General features: G+C 40.0%; 1 protein-coding gene across 2 annotated transcripts in view; it reads right to left on the bottom strand.

The window, feature by feature from the left end:
- Positions 1 to 549: 549 nt before the first annotated feature.
- The window catches only part of LOC145962956 (uncharacterized), a 176,882-nt gene continuing 157,156 nt past the window's right edge, over positions 550 to 20,275 (bottom strand). The window contains exon 4 of one of the 2 annotated variants that reach the window (XM_083084480.1): positions 550 to 2,794. In XM_083084480.1, the coding sequence (XP_082940606.1) occupies positions 2,580 to 2,794 (215 nt within the window). In that variant the 3' untranslated portion in view covers positions 550 to 2,579. Of the gene's footprint in view, positions 2,795 to 4,974; positions 5,224 to 20,275 lie in introns of those variants that run through there. The other variant, XM_083084482.1, reaches the window with a different exon arrangement.

Genomic DNA, 20,275 nt, shown 5'->3' with positions numbered 1-20,275 from the left:
GAGGGCCAAAACACTATAATAAAGTATTTCTTCATTGAGTACTTTTCGAGTTATGAGACTTGAAATAATTTCTTAATTTTACATAAACCTAACCATAATAAATCTAGTAAAATATTCGTTTTTCGATTATCTTACCTTAATTGTTAATTGCAAATTACATATTTTTTCTTAAAAACAACTACGTTTTTTCTTTACACCAATTGATTCCTCTCATTATTTTGTATATAAAAGTATTAAGGTAAGATAATCGAAAAATGAATATTTTACTAGATATTTTATGGTTTATGTAAAATTAAGAAATTATTTTAAGCCTCATAACTCGAAAAGTACTCAATGAAGAAATACTTTATTATAGTGTTTTGGAAAGCCCTCGAGATAAGCTACAAGAATATGCAATAAAAATAGGCGGTTCTATTTAAGAAATTGACGGTGACCTTCACATGACCTTCAAGCGACTCCCCAAGGTCAAATTATTTCCACGATCTGATGGCCCCCTTCGAGCTATACAACTTTTGTTTGAAACATTTTTTTATTTAACGCACCGTTTCGGAGATATTTGAGCGTATTATTTAAAATGGGACACCCTGTATATATATAAAATAAAATGAATTATACGATATTGACTAGAATATTTGACTGTAGACTAGATTTGACGGAAATATGACAAAAAACAATCTCATCATTAAGTCTCGTAAGTCAAATTGTGTAATCTATTAATAGCGATTAAGCTCAGTAATTGTTTTTTTCAACTACTGGCCATGTATAAATTGATGTGTGTACTTGCATATTATGTCATTTATAGATTATAGGCCGATCTACAAAAACATTTTTGCATCTATACAAATATAAATCTTTTACGTCGAGTAGATCATTAACCAATAATATATATATCTATGAATCTCGAATCCAAATAACTAAATCATCAGAATTACATAGAAAATATAATAAGCTCTCTCTTTTACAATTGATAAAATAGGAAAATAAATATATTTTGAAATTATCAATATAATAGATTTCTCTGAAAAATATCCATAACATTGCAAGTTATCCATCTATTAATAGCTGAAAAAAAATATCAATAAAATTATGTGAAAAGAAAATTTAATCAAACAAACTCTGTTCTCACTCATTGAGGGTTTTATAGAAACTATCTGGACTAGACATTCTGCATTCTAGGATTATGCCTTCAATGCTGTTTTGATTGAGTATATAAGACGAAAAACTGAAGGCACGTCCTTGATTGAGAGAAAGCGATAAAAGAACTCCTCTCGATAAAAGAAAATTACAATCACAAAGAACTCCTCTACGATAAAAGAAAATTACAATCATTACTTAACATTAAAATTCAAGTGTAAACTTATATAAGAATAACACATTCAAATAATTTATCGTTTTTAAACATAAAATTATATTTAAAATATATGTAAAGATTATGAAGTTTGGAGACCAGGAGCATTAAAAAAATATTATTATTAGCTGGCGCCATTATTCAAAAATGTAGGTTCGTTGAATTATGCCATGTTGTCTTTTTATTACATATAATAAATGAAAATATTGTACACGCAACGGCAGAAATGGTGTCCCGGTATGCTTGTGTGACGCTCACAGACGTCACACTCACACAAGCGAAGCGTGCATGTACGTGGACCGGGTAGCGAAGGAGAAAGTGGGGATAGAATAGTGAGGGGCGTTCCGATGTTGCGTCCTTCGCGCACAGCACAAGAGCGAGAGAGAAAGCATTACAAGACGTGATACCGAGTTAGAGGTGTCCAATAGCCGTCTCTCTCGCTCGATGCTCGAGCGAGACAGCTATATACCGCGCGAGACATCGCGCTGTTGCTATACGTGTCTCGTGCGCTCTAGTATCGATATACATATTTTCTTTTCTTTCTTTAAGAAATGCGGCTTAACCGCGTGCACTAAAGGTCGGCATTCATTCTATTAAATTAAATAATAATTAAATTATATAAAAAGATAAAATTTAATGAAGAATAAATTCTTGACTCACGTGCGTGCTTCGCGTGTGTGCGTATGACGTCGACCGTTCACACATACATACCGGGACACCATTCCTGCCGGTGCGAGTACATAATCAAACTAAGATAAAATGTATTAAACATGCTTCTTGTATCATCATATCTTGTGCCATCATATTACTCGAAGTTGTCAAATTCTTCAAATTTGCTTATACAGCACCATTGAGTTATGACATTTTTCGGACCATTTCTTCGAAATATTTCTTGCACGCGAGTTGATGCTCCTGTCTCTAGTCTTTATAGTAGAGATTTGAAAGACAGATTTTGAGTTTATTCAAATCTTGTTTGTTTATTCAAGATGACCAGCAAATTATAATTGGTCTTTTTATTGAAATTATTTAATAATTTTTTGGTTTCCTTTTTTTCATTCGATTCATTGATTATTTGATTTTCGTCTACTGTATCGGAATCAATATTAATTAAACTCTTTAAAATAATCTTTAAAATTGTAAATGACTTCGCTTGACTTTTCAACAACATTCATGATATCACGATAATAATAGGTAAGCAAGTTTTTTGCATTTTGGCAGATGTCATTATGCTTTAAAAACTCTCATCGATGCCTCGATCCCGCGCTAAGTTGAAAACTTCAAAATCACTGTCGGGCGCCTCGGGTATATCGGGTGCAATTAAAATCTCAGGACGCAGTGCCACGCAATCCCTCGGTGAACATTCGACGCGCCCTTCGGAACCACAGTTGCATTCGACGCAATTCCCAGTCGAATGTGGTAGAGTCTCACCCTGTCGATACTCTCTCCCTATAATTTAAATCTCACAATACATAAAAAAGCCGGAGAGAAATAAATACATATGTGTGTGTGTGTGCGCGCGCGCGTGTGTGTGTGTACAGGGTGGTCCATTGGCAAAAAATATTTTTTACATAATGTGAATAGTATCGAAGGACCAATATCCGGTGAGAATATTTTTTTTCCCAAGATTCATTTTTTTCGAAGTTTTCAAATTCATTGATGTTTTTTTGCATATAACTATATATTTTTTTTATTGGATCGTGCTGATTAAAAAATATGTTCAGACATGTATAATAACATGATTTTAAAATAATCTCGATCTCCAAAAGTTTTACGTAAGTCTTAAAATTTTATGTAAAATTTATGTCTATTGAGATCGCAGGCTTTGGCCAAGACGCGACAATCGAGAGCCTATGAATGTAAATAAACATGTTTATTATTACAATATTGGTGATCCCTAAAAGTTTTCTTCATTTTTAATTTATTAATGTATCTACGTGTACGTACTGTTCATGATAAATTACTCAACGCAAGACACGATTATTAATATGATATTTATTTATGGTAAAAGTGATTAGTGTTTAAGGGAAACAATTCGAATATACAACAAAGTTAGAGCTTGTGTTAATATTAATTCTGAAATATTCGAAAGATTATTATAGTTTGTTATTGCTCGTTTCAGACAATGTATCATCGTAGAGACATCACTTCGAACATCTACGAAGTTAATAACTTAAAAGAAAGTGGAATGCTGCCTTATACATTTGCCTTATACATTTCATGATTAAGTCTTCTAGATAGATATTATTAGTGCAATAAAATATTTTTTTCATATTTATAGATTTAGGCATCTTAGTCAAAGCCTACGATCTCGACATAAATTTTATGTTAAACTTTAATTTTTACTCCCGACTGCTGCCAACCTACGGTTGGCAAAAGACGGAGGGAGTATGCGTTTCACCGAGCTCGGATCGGTTCTCACGGCTCTTTTCGATAACAATAACATAGTTCGGTGTCATCTTTTGCACATCAGTTTTTTATTAACCAAGGATGGTTTAGAACATATAATTATCATTCTTTATTCTATTAATAAAAATCGGAAAAACAATATTGTTTGTTTTCCAGCAAGGTGACACGGTGCGACACAGTGCGACACACTCAAACACTGTGCATGAGTGTTTGTTGGAACGCAAAACTCGACCATTGCGGACTATATTAATATTTTCACTAGAATTTTTCATTAGGATAATCCAGATAGCACAGGACGTCCTATGGACGTCCATTTTATGTCCATTTTATATCCGCGCGTCCATGGACATGAAATGGACGTCCATCGTACGTCTGATTCTAGACATCCGTTAACGGTCAATATTTGGACGTCCATATGATGTCTGGTCTTGGACGTCAAAGTTTCGCGCGAGCACGCAAGGATATGTTAGTTCGTTCGTTTACCGCTACGCGACGTGCGATGCGCTATCATTCTCGTATTTAAGTTTTAGTTAGGAGAATTATATAAAGTTTGCAAAGAGTAACAAATAACATTAAAGATATACTGTTCAATTTAATTTCTGATCTCAATGCTTCAGATATTAAGTTGATTTTATAAGTCGGACAAGTAAATGTCCGGCGAATAAACGAAAATAATTCATTATCTATTTAAGATGTAAAGTGCAAAATGCAAGTATAAATATAAATAAAATTTTTATATGAAATTTTTATGTAAAATTTTATATGAAATAGATAAATTATATTATTATTATTTAATTTTGTTGGGCCAAATGTTTTATATATTATAAAGGATACATAATGCCATCCACTTATATATAATCAAAAATAATTTTATATATATATATATATATGATTAGATCAAGCCCAAAAACCATACATAATTATGTCTACGCAATTATATATAAACCATTTTCCCACGTATTCATTCAAGATCCAAAATTCGTCCATTTAAAATCCATAATTCGTCCACTAAAGGACGTCTTATGGACGTCCAGAGCAGTTGCAAACGGACGTACAGTGGATGTCCTTTGTACGTCCGCTGCAGGTAATATGGACGTCCGATGGATATACACAATGTCCGACATGGACGTCCGTTGTACGTACATAGGATGTACTTGTGCTTCTTGGGATTTTAAAGTGTGAAAGCAATAAAATAAGGTAATGATAAAAACAAAAACTAATGCTGATATAAAAGATTATTAGTATTAAAGTATTACAATAACAATTTACACGGATAGTTTAAAAAAATATTATTCAATGACTAGGGAACACACTCAAACTCTACACCGATGCTGTGTCGAGTTGTGCCTCGCTGTGTCGTTGTTGGAAAGCACTGTGTCTGACATTGTGCCACACAGTGTCGCCTGTGTTCCTTGCTGGAAAGCATCCATTATTTCGTCTATACGTTCTCTCATTGGCTGCGAGCGGAACTAAGAAGCAAAAATGATTCACCAATAAGATTCGTTCTAAGCATCCGTATAGGGAAATATAGTAACTTGAGTTGGAGACATGTCGAAGTAGCGGGAATAATAACTGACATAACCCTATATGTCAAATTATTATTATTGTTGACAATTATCAATAAATTGTTGTCAATAGTAATAATAATAATGTGTTATAATAATTGTGTTATAATTGTGGTGTGATAATTGTAAAATAGTGATTTGACAGAAAAACATGGATAATATGGATATATCGGAAGAAAATATTTCTAAACAGGTCAGCTTTTCTTCCTTTCTATTGTAAGAGGGTTTGTATAGATTATACGAAGGGATATCTTAGATGGAGGTGTCAGGATAGGAGGACTTCCAAGAAGGGAATCCGCTAACTGAGGTTTCTTAATAATTGAGACTCTGAGTCTAATATACACATTTAATCTTAACACAAGCCTTATCACTCAACCGTGACTACACTGTCCCACTCCCATGCTGCGACTGCCTCACGTGTCACTCTCTCTCGCCATCTCTCCGCAACGCCACCTATCACATTCCGATTTCCCGCGACGTCGCGGTACTCCACGTTACTGAAATGGCGCCTGATAAGGCAGTGGCCTTACAGCTCGGCCATTCCTGACAAACGCATTCGTCTCTGAATGTCAAATGAATTAATTGCCAATAAAATAAAAACTTTTCTCTTTTACAAAAATCACATTGTTATCTTTAAATTCGCAGTAGTCTATTGACTAGAACGCATTTATAAACACATGTCATCATTGCTTATTTTAATTTATATATATATATATATATAATACATATTCTTATAACTATATTAAATACATTGAGAGTATCATCGTTAATAAGAAGACAAATACTAAAAATTATAAATGAACATATTAATAAACTAAGGTCAAAGAAATAAGTAAAAAGAGTGATCTAAATTTCTCTTTTTGTACAAATACCTGTTAATAGACATATCCATATTAATTTCAAAGTTATTTATAATTAGAATCTTCGCTTGATTCTTTGTCGTCGCTATTTTTAATCCAAAGTTTGATTCGGTCGGTTGACAAAATTGAGTTGTAAGGTTTCCTAGTTATATTACAGCCCGGTATATCGGCTACCACGTATCTATTTTTGTTAAGTATCCTAGTTACCACATACGGTCCCTTATATTTTGGTTTTAATTTACTATCCTCGCCTGGTTTGAGACCAGCATCTCTTATCATGACGAAATCACCCGTTTTATAGATTGAGGGTTTTTTATGTCTTTCGTCATAATATGAATTATTATACTCTTTAATTTTGTTTGTAGCTTCGATTGCTATTTCTCTCGCATCTTGCCTTTTCATTTCTGAATTTAATTCTATATTAGCTAATTTATTTAAATATTGAACCATCTGTGAATCCGTATGGTTCCTCTGATCATAACCGAAAAGTAACTTGGACGGAGAAGCCTTTAAAGCTGTATGATATGTATTATTCATAACGTACTGAATTTTATCAATATACATATTCCAGTGTAATTGTTCTTTTACTATCTTTTTAAGCGAAGATTTTAAAAATCTATTAACTCTTTCTACCATGCCGTTTGCCCAAGGAGCGGCGACAGCAACTAAACGATGTTCAATTTTTCTTTCTTTAACAAATTGTTGAAATTCCAAAGAAGTAAAAGCCGTACCTCTATCCGAAATTAAAATCAATGGATTACCTCTATCGTTAAAAAGATATGTTAAATTTTTAATTACTTCTTTAGTATTAGTAGACTTAACAGCAAAAAGATTAGTGAATCTGGAAAAAGCATCTATTAAAATCAAAATGTGTTTGGAACCATCCGAAGCTTCCTTTATTGGTCCAAAATGATCTATATGAACTATTTCATAAGGAAAAGAGGGAGAATCTGTTATTTGTAAATTACCCTCTCTAGTATTGGAGGATGTATTCGTAACTAGACAAGTAATGCAATTATCAATATAATTTTTAATTCTTTTCCTAAAAGACGGAAACCAATAATTGGCAGCTATACCGTATAAAGTTTTCTCATATCCACAATGAGCCATTTCGTCATGATAACATCTTATTACATTATGTACCATTTCTTCTGGTACTACAAAACGTGGAGATGGAGTGCCCCTTCTATAAATCAAGCCATCAAATAACTCATATTCTTTATCATTCGTTTTTGATAATTTTTCCGCTAAAATTTTTAATTTAGGGTCTTGCATTTGTCTATATAATAATTCTTTCTCTAATGGTAAGGCCTCTATATAAGCTACTATTCTGCTTAGAGCATCAACGTGTGCCATTTGGCGTCCTTCTCTATGTTTGACTTTAAAAGAGAAAATTTTGCAACTTCAAAGTCCACCTAACAATTCGTGGATTTAAATGAATTTTGTTTAACGCGTACACAAGAGCATGACAATCTGTTATTATTGTAAATTCTAATTCATATAAGTATATATGAAACCTCTCTATAGATTTGACAATTGCTAACATTTCCAATTCGAAACTATGATAATTAATTTCCGCTTTATTGGTTGCCTGGCTACAATATGAAATTGGAGCCCACAATTTGGACGGCTGTTTTTGAAGTAAAATTCCCGCTATCGCTATCGCACTTGCGTCTGTATGCAATTCCGTTTCGTAACTAGGGTTATATATACCTAGAACCGGAGGTGTTGTGAGCTCCTTTTTAATAGAGTCAAAAGATAGACACTCATTGTTCAAGAGGAACTTAGAATTTTTTCTTAGCAACCTATAAGGTTTAGTTTTTATAGCGTAATCTTTTATAAATCTCCTAAAATAATTTGCAAGTCCTAAAAATCTTTGCAATTCCAGAATTTTCTTAGGAGTTGGAAAGTCAGCAACAGCTTGTGTATGCCTTGGGTTTAATGTAATTTTTGATGAAGTTATATTGTATCCGAGATATTCAATGGCTTGTTTCAAGAAAGAGCACTTTGTATAATTTACTTGAAATTCGTGTTTTTTGAGCAATAGCAATGTTTCCTTTAAAATTTCTAAATTTTCATTAATTGTTTCTGTTGGTATTAAAATATCGTCTATATATACAATTATCTTATCTTTTTCAATTAAAGAACGCAAAATCATTATTAGTCTTTTTTGAAACTCCGCCGGAGCTTCACAATATCCAAATGGTAATTTTGTATATTCATATTGTCCATCTGGTGTAGCAAAACTGAAATATTGCGTATGATCCGGATGTATTTTTATATTGTGAAATCCATCTTTAATATCCAATAATGTAAAGACGGTTTTGTTAGACAATTTTGTAAGACAATCTTCAATTAAAGGAAATGAATACCTCTGCTTAATGACCCTTTCATTAAGAGGTTTTAAATCTATACATAATCTTAAATTTCCATCGCGTTTTCTAACGGGTACTATTCTTGTACAATAAGGCGAAATACTATGTTTTACAATGTTTCTCTCTAATAAATTTTCAACTACTTCTCTTATCTGCAATCTTTCAGCCCATGCAAATCTTCTGGGACTATAACTATATATAGATTCGTTTTTTAATCTTACTTTTATAAAATAATCTTCGTTAATTGGTTCTATCTCAGTATTTTCGACTTCAATTAAAATAGACACGAGTTGTTTTTTAACCGTATTATCGAAATCAATTTTGATATCTGAAAAATAATCTTTTAATTCATTTACAGGTTCCACGATATCGACAGCAGCTATCTCTGTAAAAAGTTTTATTTTATTATTAATTTCTTCTTCTAAAGGATCGTACAAACATGATATTTTATTAGTATTTAGGAAATTACGTCCTATAATAATGTCATTGTCAAAGGTATTTTTCTGTAATACATGAAATAGCGCTTTTGCTGAGAAATTTGGAAAAATGTCTAATTTGATAACAGTAGAAACCGTACCTGAGACTTTAATTTGAGTGTCTTCTATAGTTTTATATCTTTCCTGAGACGAAGATGACAAATCAGAAGGATTAAAGAATTTCTTAAAAGTTTGATTGCAAATAAAAGAAATAGGATTACCAGTATCAACCAACGCTAACAATTTACATGGTCTATTATTAATCGCAATAATATTCGTCAGTGAATCATTTGTGTATATTCTCCTACCGTTATCTGGAGAAACGAACGCTACTGTTTCCTCCCCTTTATGGTCTACCTCCCTGATTGTTGCTACCCTGGTTGTGGATGACGCTTGTTGAATTTGAGATTGCTTTTCTGATTCTTTCTTCTTTAATTTATAACATTCTTCCTTGGTGTGGCTCTTCTTCTTGCAATACACACAAAAATTTTCCTTATTCATCTTGACGTGATGATCATTCTTTTGAAAAGTCTTTTCTCCTTGTTGATCCCTAACTTGGTCCTTATATTTTTCAAATTTTGGCTTAAAAGTTGGAGATCTTTTATTTGGTTCTCCGCTCACACAAGTAATATGATGCATTTCTCTCAAAAATTGATTAAGAGATTGCACTTTCAATGCGACAGCTGTTGTTCTTAAAGCAAAGCTGCCAATGCCATTAATAAGTTCTTGAATTAATTCTTCTTCTGTTAATTTCAGACATCTCATGATAGCTAGCTTGCTCATCGCATATTCTTGGAAAGATTCCTTATAGTATATCCATTTTCTCGCTTCCATTTTTTTCCTTACCACATTAGTAAGTACTTTTCTTCTAAAGCGATCTATTATTTCTTCTTTGAAAGTAATCCAAGAAGTATTCACCTCTCCGGAACTTGTGTTGAACCAATCCTTTGCAATTTTGGTTAAATTTGCTGTTGCGGCAGCTAATGTGATCCTTTGCGAGAAATCGTATGCGTTCGCTGCTCCTTCTACTTTCTCTATCCAGACATCTACATCATCTCCTTCAATTCCACTAAAACAAGGTATTTGAGATTTCAAAAACTTAATAGCATTACCTGTTGCAGCGGTAAATTTTTCCTGATGATCTCTTCTCGGAGAATCTACTGTTTCACTATGATATGATCGAGCCTGACTTGCATTAGGAGTGTTGAATCTTGTCATTGTTGCGAGCATCTGATTAATCAAATCCTGTTGTCTATGCATTTGGTCAATCATTTCTTGTTGTTTTTGTATTTGTTCCCTCATTACTGCAAACATTTGATCATTTTGACTCCGTGTATTCCTCTCGCTATTTGCAATATCCGCTGAGTCGTTGTTATTTGATGATTGCGTAGCTGTATCTAGCAACTGAGCCTGTTCCATCGATTCTTGGGGTTGAGCATTGATCATCTCCTGTAATGGGGAATTTTGTTCAAAATGATTCATTAGCATGTCAATGCAAGTTGCCTTAGTTTTTGGAATCTTGGGAAGATTGTATTTCCTAATCTCGTCTTGAAGTTCAGCCAAAGAAAAATTATTAAATTCTTGACGGTTCATTTTTGATGCACCTGAGAACTACCACTTTTAATAAAATTATAAAAATCTTGAAAAGTCTTTGTTAAGCCAATATTCTTGAAAAGTCTTTGTTCTCTAACTTACTTATGTTTATGTTCTTACACAAAGAAATAACGTTGTATATGTCAAAAGAACACTACCTGAAAATCAAAAGGTCACGCATTGGAATCGCGAAGACACTTGATAGCCGTTTTTATGTTTGTCTCTTTTGTGTTTACGTCCTTACACGAAGGAATCACAATATATATATATCGAGAGAACACTGCTTGAGAACAAAGGGATCACGCAGTAGATTTACCAAGACACGTGATAACTGTTTTTATGAACCAGTACTTTCCCCGTTTGAAATTTGATATGTTAGTAACCGTAGCATTTGCACAAAGAAGCCACTGTAACTAATGTTATTTTTGAGTCGCAGATTGCAGAATCAACTTACTGCAATAGAAAGAACAGTATATATAAAAACTCAAAAAAAAAACCAATTGGCAGTTAAGGAAGCATCCCACTTCTGATGCTGTAAGAGGGTTTGTATAGGTTATACGAAGGGATATCTTAGATGGAGGTGTCAGGATAGGAGGACTTCCAAGTAGGGAATCCGCTAACTGAGGTTTCTTAATAATTGAGACTCTGAGTCTAATATACACATTTAATCTTAACACAAGCCTTATCACTCAACCGTGACTACACTGTCCGACTCCCATGCTGCGACTGCCTCACGTGTCACTCTCTCTCGCCATCTCTCCGCAACGCCACCTATCACATTCCGATTTCCCGCGACGTCGCGGTACTCCACGTTACTGAAATGGCGCCTGATAAGGCAGTGGCCTTACACTATCATTAATAATATTTATTTTTATATTTACTGCATAGTCATAATAATAAATAATATAACATAATATGAGAGAAAATCTTCTGCGTAGCCATATAATTATGATTATATGATATTTCTACAATCATTCTTGGCTATGCAGCAAATATATAAACTTCTATGATTGCAGAAATACTGTATAATCATAATTATGGGGCAACGCAGAAGATTCTTTCTCTCATGATGTTATATTATTGTTGTATTATTTATTATGTCACGGACGATCTCCGCGCGTGCCGGTGGATAATCGCAGCCGGGATCAGGATTCGGTTGTCGGTTAGGCAATCTTAAAGATTACGCTCGGAATTTTCGTCAGAAATAAAAGCGATACTTTATTCACGTTGAGTGTGTACAAAAGTGAAATGTATGGTTTGTCTAATAGAATGATGTGACTGCCCGTTGCAGTGTGTATGTATGCAACGGTGTGTGTGTGTGTACGGTACGACGGTACGATGCAGCGGGTATGCGGTCGCGATGCACAAGTAACCCGTGCGTTATTATCTTTCGCGGGTTCGTACGCTGGAATGCGCGTATACCGCGTGTGTTTACAAACGACGAGGTCAACGACCGTTTGACGTAGCATGGCTCGCGTTTTTGTCGCGCGTCTGGGCTTTCGGTCTAGCCCCGTTTTTACGCCGGTGATAAGCGTGCGGTTCTTGGAAATTCGCGAGTATTTCCTTGACGGAGTTCGGAAATTCCGGGAGCGCCATGCCGACGAGAATGCCTCGTCCGAGGTAGCTCTCCTCTCTACCTCGAGGTGTATGCACCGGCGTTTAGGCGGTCGGATGGTAGACCGATATCGAGATCTCTCGATCGAACCGGAGTGCACTCTGATTCGGTTTCGCTCGGTCGGATAATGCTCAGATGGAAGGAGCCTATGTCAAGAATCAAGAGTGCTCGATGGAGGAAGAGTGCTCTCTACCTCCTGATCTTGATAGCTGGCTAATTCTTTGGAGCGGTCTAGATTTCGGATCGTTTCACTTGCGTGAGCGGATAGGAAAAATAGGTAGCTAATTTGCCGAATGCGGCCTTTTTATACCGGCTAATTACCCGCGTCGGCGCGCGGCGGTATTACCCCTTCCGAACGGGTTTCGGAAAAACGGTACGGTCGGGCCCGTTCGGAGGGGTTCGGGTGTTCGCCGAACGCGGGCTTTCGCCGGTCGGCGGTTCGGGCCGCATCGGTGACGCTCGGTCGTTTACGGCTATTTTAGCCGAACGGCTTAAAGCCGTTTAAGCGGTACGTTGAACGTTTAAAAAATGTGGGCGCACCGCGCCCCTGCCTCTGCCCGGCGGGTGTTCTGCCGGGCGGCAGCTTCCGGCGGATCGCATGCCGGGAATACAGTAACGTGCAGGGGGTGCATCGTTACATCACCCCCCCTCCCCTTAACATGTGCCTGAATTTGAGGCACACCTATCGGCTCGATGTTCGGAGCGGCGGTCGGAGTGACCGGATGGTCGGTCGGTCGGTCGGTCGGGCGAATGGATCCGTGGACGGACGGACGGACAAGAGGACGGCCGGAATCTCAGTTTATTTTCCGCTTGTATCGGAGTTTTCCGTCCCCGGAGAAGCGGAAGATCCACCGTCCCTGCGGCGTTCGTGGTTTGTACCGCCGGCTGACGTGTACCGCGAAGTGCGGTACCTCAACAATTAGGCCGGGCTCGATTTCGACCTTAACGGGAGGAGCTGTTAAGGGCCCCATAGGTCGTAGAATTTCCTCCCTCGGCCCGGTTGTCGCCTTCGCTGGTGGTGGCGGTGGCCTCTCGTAAGGCCTCGTTGGCCGCCTGGCTGGTGGTGGCGGCGGTTGTGCCAGGAAGATCTCCCGCTTCCTGGCGTTCTGCTGGTCGGAACGTTGAATCATTGTTCCGACCCGTGGCGGCCGCGGCTGCTGCGGCTCAGGTGTCGGAGCCGGAGGCGCGGATTGCGCCTCTGTGTCGGCGGGTTCGCCGAGGTATTCCTCGATTGCTCTCAGTATGTCTTGTTCGCTTGACATCTTGATTCCAAGTGACGCTCGAGTCACTCGCTTTCGTCTTCGTTATCGTCATCGTTGTTATTGTTTTTGTCCTCGTCCTCACTGTCGGTTTTCGCCGGTTTTAAATCCTGTATGTGTATCTGTCGCAACCACTTTCCTCGGTTATTTCGGAGATCCACGATTACCGGCGAAATTAGCCGACGGACCTCGTACGGCCCGCTGTATTTTGGCGCCAATTTCGCGTTAAAGCTTTCTGCCTTTTTCGACAGGAGATGTTCTTTCCTCCATACCCATTCACCGATTTTTGATTTCCACGCTCGTCTTCTTAGATCGTAATGAAGCTTCTGCTTTCCGAAGGCTCTGGCGAGGTGGATGCGGACTATCTCGTACGCTTCTTCAAGCTGTTTTCTAACGATTTCTGGTGCAGGTGTTCCTTCGTCTGATGGCCCCTTGGACATCGGAGATACAAGCTCGCGGCCGCAATTAAGATAGGCCGGTGTATATCCGGTAGCGTCATGTGCTGCGGTGTTGTACGCGAATTGCAGAGATGTTAGTTTCTCGTCCCATGTCTTCTGATCCCTGCCGGTGAATTGGGCGATCATTGTTTTTATCGTCCTGTTTGCTCGCTCTATCGGATTACAATGCGGAGCGTATGCCGGTGTCGTCATGTGTTTTATTCCGCACTCTCTTAATCTCTGTTCCAGCTGTTTTGATCTCAGCTGGGTGCCGTTATCGGATAGTAGACTGTCTGGCTTTCCGTGCCTGAGGATGACGTTGTTTGTCACTGCTTGTGTGACCGCGTCGGCGGTTGCCTTTTGTAGCGGCACCAGCTCTACCCACTTCGAAAATCGGTCCAGCATTACCAGTAGCCAAGTGTGACCCTTTTTTGATCGTGGTAATGGCCCGATCAGGTCAATGCTGACTTGCTCCCAGGGACGTTTGACATCTGTGGCGTGCAGCTTCCCTGCCGGTCTCTGTTGTGCTGCCTTATAACTTTGGCAGTTCCCGCAGTTCCGTACGTATCTCGCAATGTCCCGGAACATGCCTGGCCAGTAATAACCTTCGGCTATTCGTGCGATTGTCTTTGCGATTCCTAAGTGCCCTGCTGTTGGCTCGTCGTGGTAGCTTTTTATCACCTGCTGGCGCAGCGGTGCGGGGACGCACAACTTCCACTGCTCCTCGCTGCTCCTTTCCTTGAAGTCCAGGGAGTGAAGTATGTGCTTATAAAGTCGCCCCTCCTTGATTCGGAACTCCGGTCGTTTTTCTGGTTCTCGCTGTGTTTCTTTCCGGACGCGATCGTACCATCGGCAGCGCTTTATCTTTTTCGCGACGCTGACTTCCGGGCAGCGCGAGAGCGCATCGGCTACCTTGTTTAGAACCCCCCGGCGGTACTTGATATCAAAGTCATATTGCTGGAGCTCGAACACCCAGCGCCCCAGTCATCCGGTCGGTGGCTCTAGTTTTTGTAGCCATTTCAATGCTTGGTGGTCCGTAACCACTGTGAACGCGTACCCCTCCAGGTAATTCTTCATTCTCCGAATTCCCCAAACGACTGCCAGGCATTCGAGCTCCGTCGCGCTATAGTTTTTCTCGGCTGAATTCAGCGTACGGCTTGCATAAGCCACGACTCGCTCGCCGTCGTCGTACTGCTGAGTCAGCACTGCGCCGAGTCCCGACGTGCTGGCATCGGTCTGCAGGTAGAATCGCCGCGCAAAATCCGGGCATGCCAAGACCGGTGCGGAAGTCAATTTTTCCTTAATCGTAAGGAACGCCTCGTTCTGATCGGGGCCCCAGACCCACCGCGCATTTTTTCTTGTCAGGTTTGTGAGCGGGGCGGTGATCGTTGAGAAATTCGCGATGAACCGTCTGTACCACGAAGCCATCCCGATGAATTGGCGTATTTGTTTGACCGTTCGCGGTTCCGGCCAATCGGCTACGGCGCTAATTTTTTCCGGGTCAGTTCTTATTCCTTCGCGGTCGATAATATGCCCCAGATACCGTAACTGGTCGACGCAAAATCTGCACTTGTCTGGGTTCAGTCGGAGGTGCGCATTTCGAAGGCGGCGGAAGGTTTCGGTGAGCAACTCGAGGTGTTGGTTAAAGGTTCTACTAATAACGATAATATCATCCAGATACACGAAGACATGAGGCTCTAAATCCGCCCCGAGAACAGTATCCAGCAACCGCTGGAATGTGGCCGGTGCCGAGTGCAGCCCGAATGGCATCACTTTGAAATGAAATAGGCCTTTCCCGGGAACTGTAAACGCCGTTATCGGCCTGCTTTCTGGTGTCAACGGGACTTGCCAATACCCGTTTTTTAAGTTTAGTGTGGACAAGTATCGTGCCCCCCTTAGTTTATCTAGTGTTGCGGTGATCTGAGGCAGCGGATATGAGTCTTTGTGTGCCGCTTCGTTGACCCGCCGGAAATCGATACAAAATCGATGCTTCCCGTCCTTCTTCTTTACCAACACAATCGGGGAGCTCCACGGGCTGTGAGACGGCTCGATCACGTCGTCTGCCAACATTTTTTCCACCTCCTCGTTAATGATAGCCTGCATAGCCGGGTTTCGAGGCCGGTACCTTTGTTTTATTGGCGTTGCCACCCGTAGACGGATCTCATGCTGAGTTTTGTCTGTGGTCCCGTGGACGTCTTCGAATTGACGCAGTTCTGTTTGTAGGAACTCTCCCAGCTTTTGCTTTTCGCCCGGGGTTTGAACGGCTAGTCCTTTGGTCGCGCTGCATCTAGGCCCTCCTCGCATGATATGTCGTGGTGGCGGCGGGATTCCTAACTGCAGTCTCGCCTGCAGATCTATGCCCAGTATCACTTCATCCTCCATGTGTGGGAGGATGATGAAGTTATGTGATATGGTTTGACCGTGCAAGCGTACTGGCAACCTCATTGCTCCTAAAGTCTCCCCTTGTGACCCATCGGCTAGCTGCACCTGTCCCCCTTTTCCGTAGATTCTAAATCCTTCCTCGATCAGTTTTTGTGCCGTGCCCCTATTTATGAGTGATACTTCCGATCTGCCGTCTAATAAAGCCTCGTATCTCTGGTTATGAATCTGGATCAATATATGCGGTCGCGGCGTAAATCTTACGCAGGGGTCGAGGTGTTGTTCGCGGCCGCGTTTACCTCGACCCCGGAAGCGTTTCCCTGTCGCGGATGGCAGTCCTTCGTTAGCACCCCGTCGCGGCCACACTGCGAGCAGAATGTCTTTGCCGGTCTTCGGCATTGTGCTCGCGTGTGCCCCCTCTGTTTACAGCGCCAGCAGCACTCTCTTTTGTTATATACGGACGCCACGGCGGGCGTGACGGTCTTTTCTCTTTTCAGCGCTCCTTTCTGTTCCTGCTCTATGTCTTCGTATTCCGCGGCTCGTGTCTGTAATTCGCTAATATTTCTAATGTCATCTATCCGGATGTAGTGTTTGTACGCGGGATTCATATTCTCATAAATGAGGTCGAGTTGCTCTTCCCGTGAGTACCCTCCGGCCCGGCGCATCAATGTCATCATTACCGTGACGTATTGCGCAAATTTTTCCGTTGACTTTTGGTGCCGGCCCATGATTTCTCGGCGAAGAGTAGCCGCGTATCGGCGCGGCAGATATTGCCGCCGGAAATCCGCCTCGAATTCCTCCCACGATCCCCACGAGTCGCGGTAATTCCTATACCATAGGAGAGTATCCCCTTTCAGCAATTCCGGGAGCCCTTGCAACAGTTGCCCCCGCGTAAATCCATACGCCTCCCGTAGTTCCCCCACCCTCTCTAAAAATGCGGCGGGGTCTCGTCCATCGAAGTGACACCCCCACTTGCGAATCTGGTTAATCGCTTTGCCCTCGTTAGTACTTAATCCGGGTGCCGTGGGCGTGTGGAATCCCGTGTTTCCGGGTGACGGGACGGTTAAATACAGTGCCGCGTTTGTCTGTTCCGTACGTGCTTCGAACTCATCGGGATGGTCTTCCGAGAATCGGTTCATTCGCTTTCGTAATTCCTCCAACGACCCCGTGTCGTCTAATTGAAATGACTTTGCCATTGCAACAAGTTGCTCCTTGCTTAACTTATATACCCACGCTTTCATTTCCGCTAATCCCTGTCTTGCCTCTAATAATTCTGTTCGGGCGCCAATGTCACGGACGATCTCCGCGCGTGCCGGTGGATAATCGCAGCCGGGATCAGGATTCGGTTGTCGGTTAGGCAAGCTTAAAGATTACGCTCGGAATTTTCGTCAGAAATAAAAGCGATACTTTATTCACGTTGAGTGTGTACAAAAGTGAAATGTATGGTTTGTCTAATAGAATGATGTGACTGCCCGTTGCAGTGTGTATGTATGTAACGGTGTGTGTGTGTGTGTGTACGGTACGACGGTACGATGCAGCGGGTATGCGGTCGCGATGCACAAGTAACCCGTGCGTTATTATCTTTCGCGGGTTCGTACGCTGGAATGCGCGTATACCGCGTGTGTTTACAAACGACGAGGTCAACGACCGTTTGACGTAGCGTGGCTCGCGTTTTTGTCGCGCGTCTGGGCTTTCGGTCTAGCCCCGTTTTTACGCCGGTGATAAGCGTACGGTTCTTGGAAATTCGCGAGTATTTCCTTGACGGAGTTCGGAAATTCCGGGAGCGCCATGCCGACGAGAATGCCTCGTCCGAGGTAGCTCTCCTCTCTACCTCGAGGTGTATGCACCGGCGTTTAGGCGGTCGGATGGTAGACCGATATCGAGATCTCTCGATCGAACCGGAGTGCACTCTGATTCGGTTTCGCTCGGTCGGATAATGCTCAGATGGAAGGAGCCTGTGTCAAGAATCGAGAGTGCTCGATGGAGGAAGAGTGCTCTCTACCTCCTGATCTTGATAGCTGGCTAATTCTTTGGAGCGGTCTAGGTTTCGGATCGTTTCACTTGCGTGAGCGGATAGGAAAAATAGGTAGCTAATTTGCCGAATGCGGCCTTTTTATACCGGCTAATTACTCGCGTCGGCGCGCGGCGGTATTACCCCTTCCGAACGGGTTTCGGAAAAACGGTACGGTCGGGCCCGTTCGGAGGGGTTCGGGAGTTCGCCGAACGCGGGCTTTCGCCGGTCGGCGGTTCGGGCCGCATCGGTGACGCTCGGTTGTTTACGGCTAATTTAGCCGAACGGCTTACAGCCGTTTAAGCGGTACGTTGAACGTTTAAAAAATGTGGGCGCACCGTGCTCCTGCCTCTGCCCGGCGGGTGTTCTGCCGGGCGGCAGCTTCCGGCGGATCGCATGCCGGGAATACAGTAACGTGCAGGGGGTGCATCGTTACAATTATTATGACTATGCTGCAAATAAATAAATTTTTTTTACTTAAATAATATACATAATGTGAGAGTAAATAATCTTCTGCGTAGCCACATAATTATGATTATACAGGGTGTCCCATTTTAAAAGTTCCACCCTTATAACTTTTCAGGATCAACGTTTGAAGGAAAATGACTCGGATAAAAGTTGTAGGGAACAAAGGGGGCTATCTAATAGTGACCTTGAATTCGACATTAAAGGTCATTTTCAAGGTCATTTGAAGGTCAACTTCCGTTTTTTAAATGGGAACCCCTATTTTTTATTACTTATTCTTGTAACTTATCTCGAGAGCTTTCCAAAACACTATAATAAAGTATTTCTTCATTCAGCACTTTTCGAGTTATGAGGCTTGAAATAATTTCTTAATTTTATATAAACCATAAAATATCTAGTAAAATATTCATTTTTTGATTATCTTACCTTAATACTTTTATGTACAAAATATTGAGAGGAATCAATTGGTGTAAAGAAAACATACAGTTGTTTTTTCTTTACACCAATTGAAAAGAAAAGTTTCCAACTGGTCATCGATTGATGCATCTTTGACTGTTTTTTCTTTTGGAAATGGTCATGGACTTGTATGTGGGATTTCCTTCCGGTTTTTGTTTTGGAGAGGATCATCTCGTTTTTAACGGTACACTAGGGATATGCGGTACGAGTTGCCTTCGGGTTTTCTGTGGCGATACGTTAATGCGATGCGTTCTTTCCTTTTTTGTGATTGACGGTTTAAATTTTCCGTTATTGTACATATATTTGCTTCCGATTTTTTGACTTTTTTTTGACTTTACGTTGTTCCGAAACTTATTTACATTTCTCCTATGACTGTTAATTTTGCTTTTATCTTAATGTTTATTACTCACTTTGTTATTCGACATTGAAAAGGATCCGAATTGGATTGAAACGCGGCGTTTGTCATGTTCAAATTAAATAAACATTTTCATATGGTTATTGTATTGTAATAACCGTTTTATTTTTGCATATATTCCACCATTGCGTTGGTCCTTGTAGCCTTTTAACTAATTTTTATTGATTTTATCTAACGGACCTTTATTTCATTATAATAATTTTGATTATATGATATTTCTACAATCATTCTTGGTTACGCAGCAAATATGTAAACTTCTATGATTGCAGAAATACTATATAATCATAATTATGTGGCTACGCAGAAGATTCTTTCTCTCATTATGTTATATTATTGTTGTATTATTTATTATTATGACTACACTGCAAATAAATAAATTTTTTTACATAAATAATATAACATAATGTGAGAGTAAATAATTATGACTACGCTGTAAATAAATAAACTTTTTTACATAAATAATATAACATAATGTGAGAGTAAATAATCTTCCACGTATAATTATGATTATATGATATTTCTACAATCATTCTTGGCTATGCAACAAATATATAAACTTCTATGATTGCAGAAATACTATATAATCATAATTATGTGGCTACGCAGAAGATTCTT

Source organism: Camponotus vicinus, unplaced genomic scaffold (genome assembly GCF_025532165.1).
Source record: "Camponotus vicinus isolate PSW18456_S1 unplaced genomic scaffold, iyCamVici1.0 SCAF_12, whole genome shotgun sequence".
NCBI lineage: Eukaryota > Metazoa > Arthropoda > Insecta > Hymenoptera > Formicidae > Camponotus > Camponotus vicinus.
The sequence above is the reverse complement of the archived record's forward strand: the minus strand, read 5'-3'. Positions and strand labels throughout refer to the sequence as shown.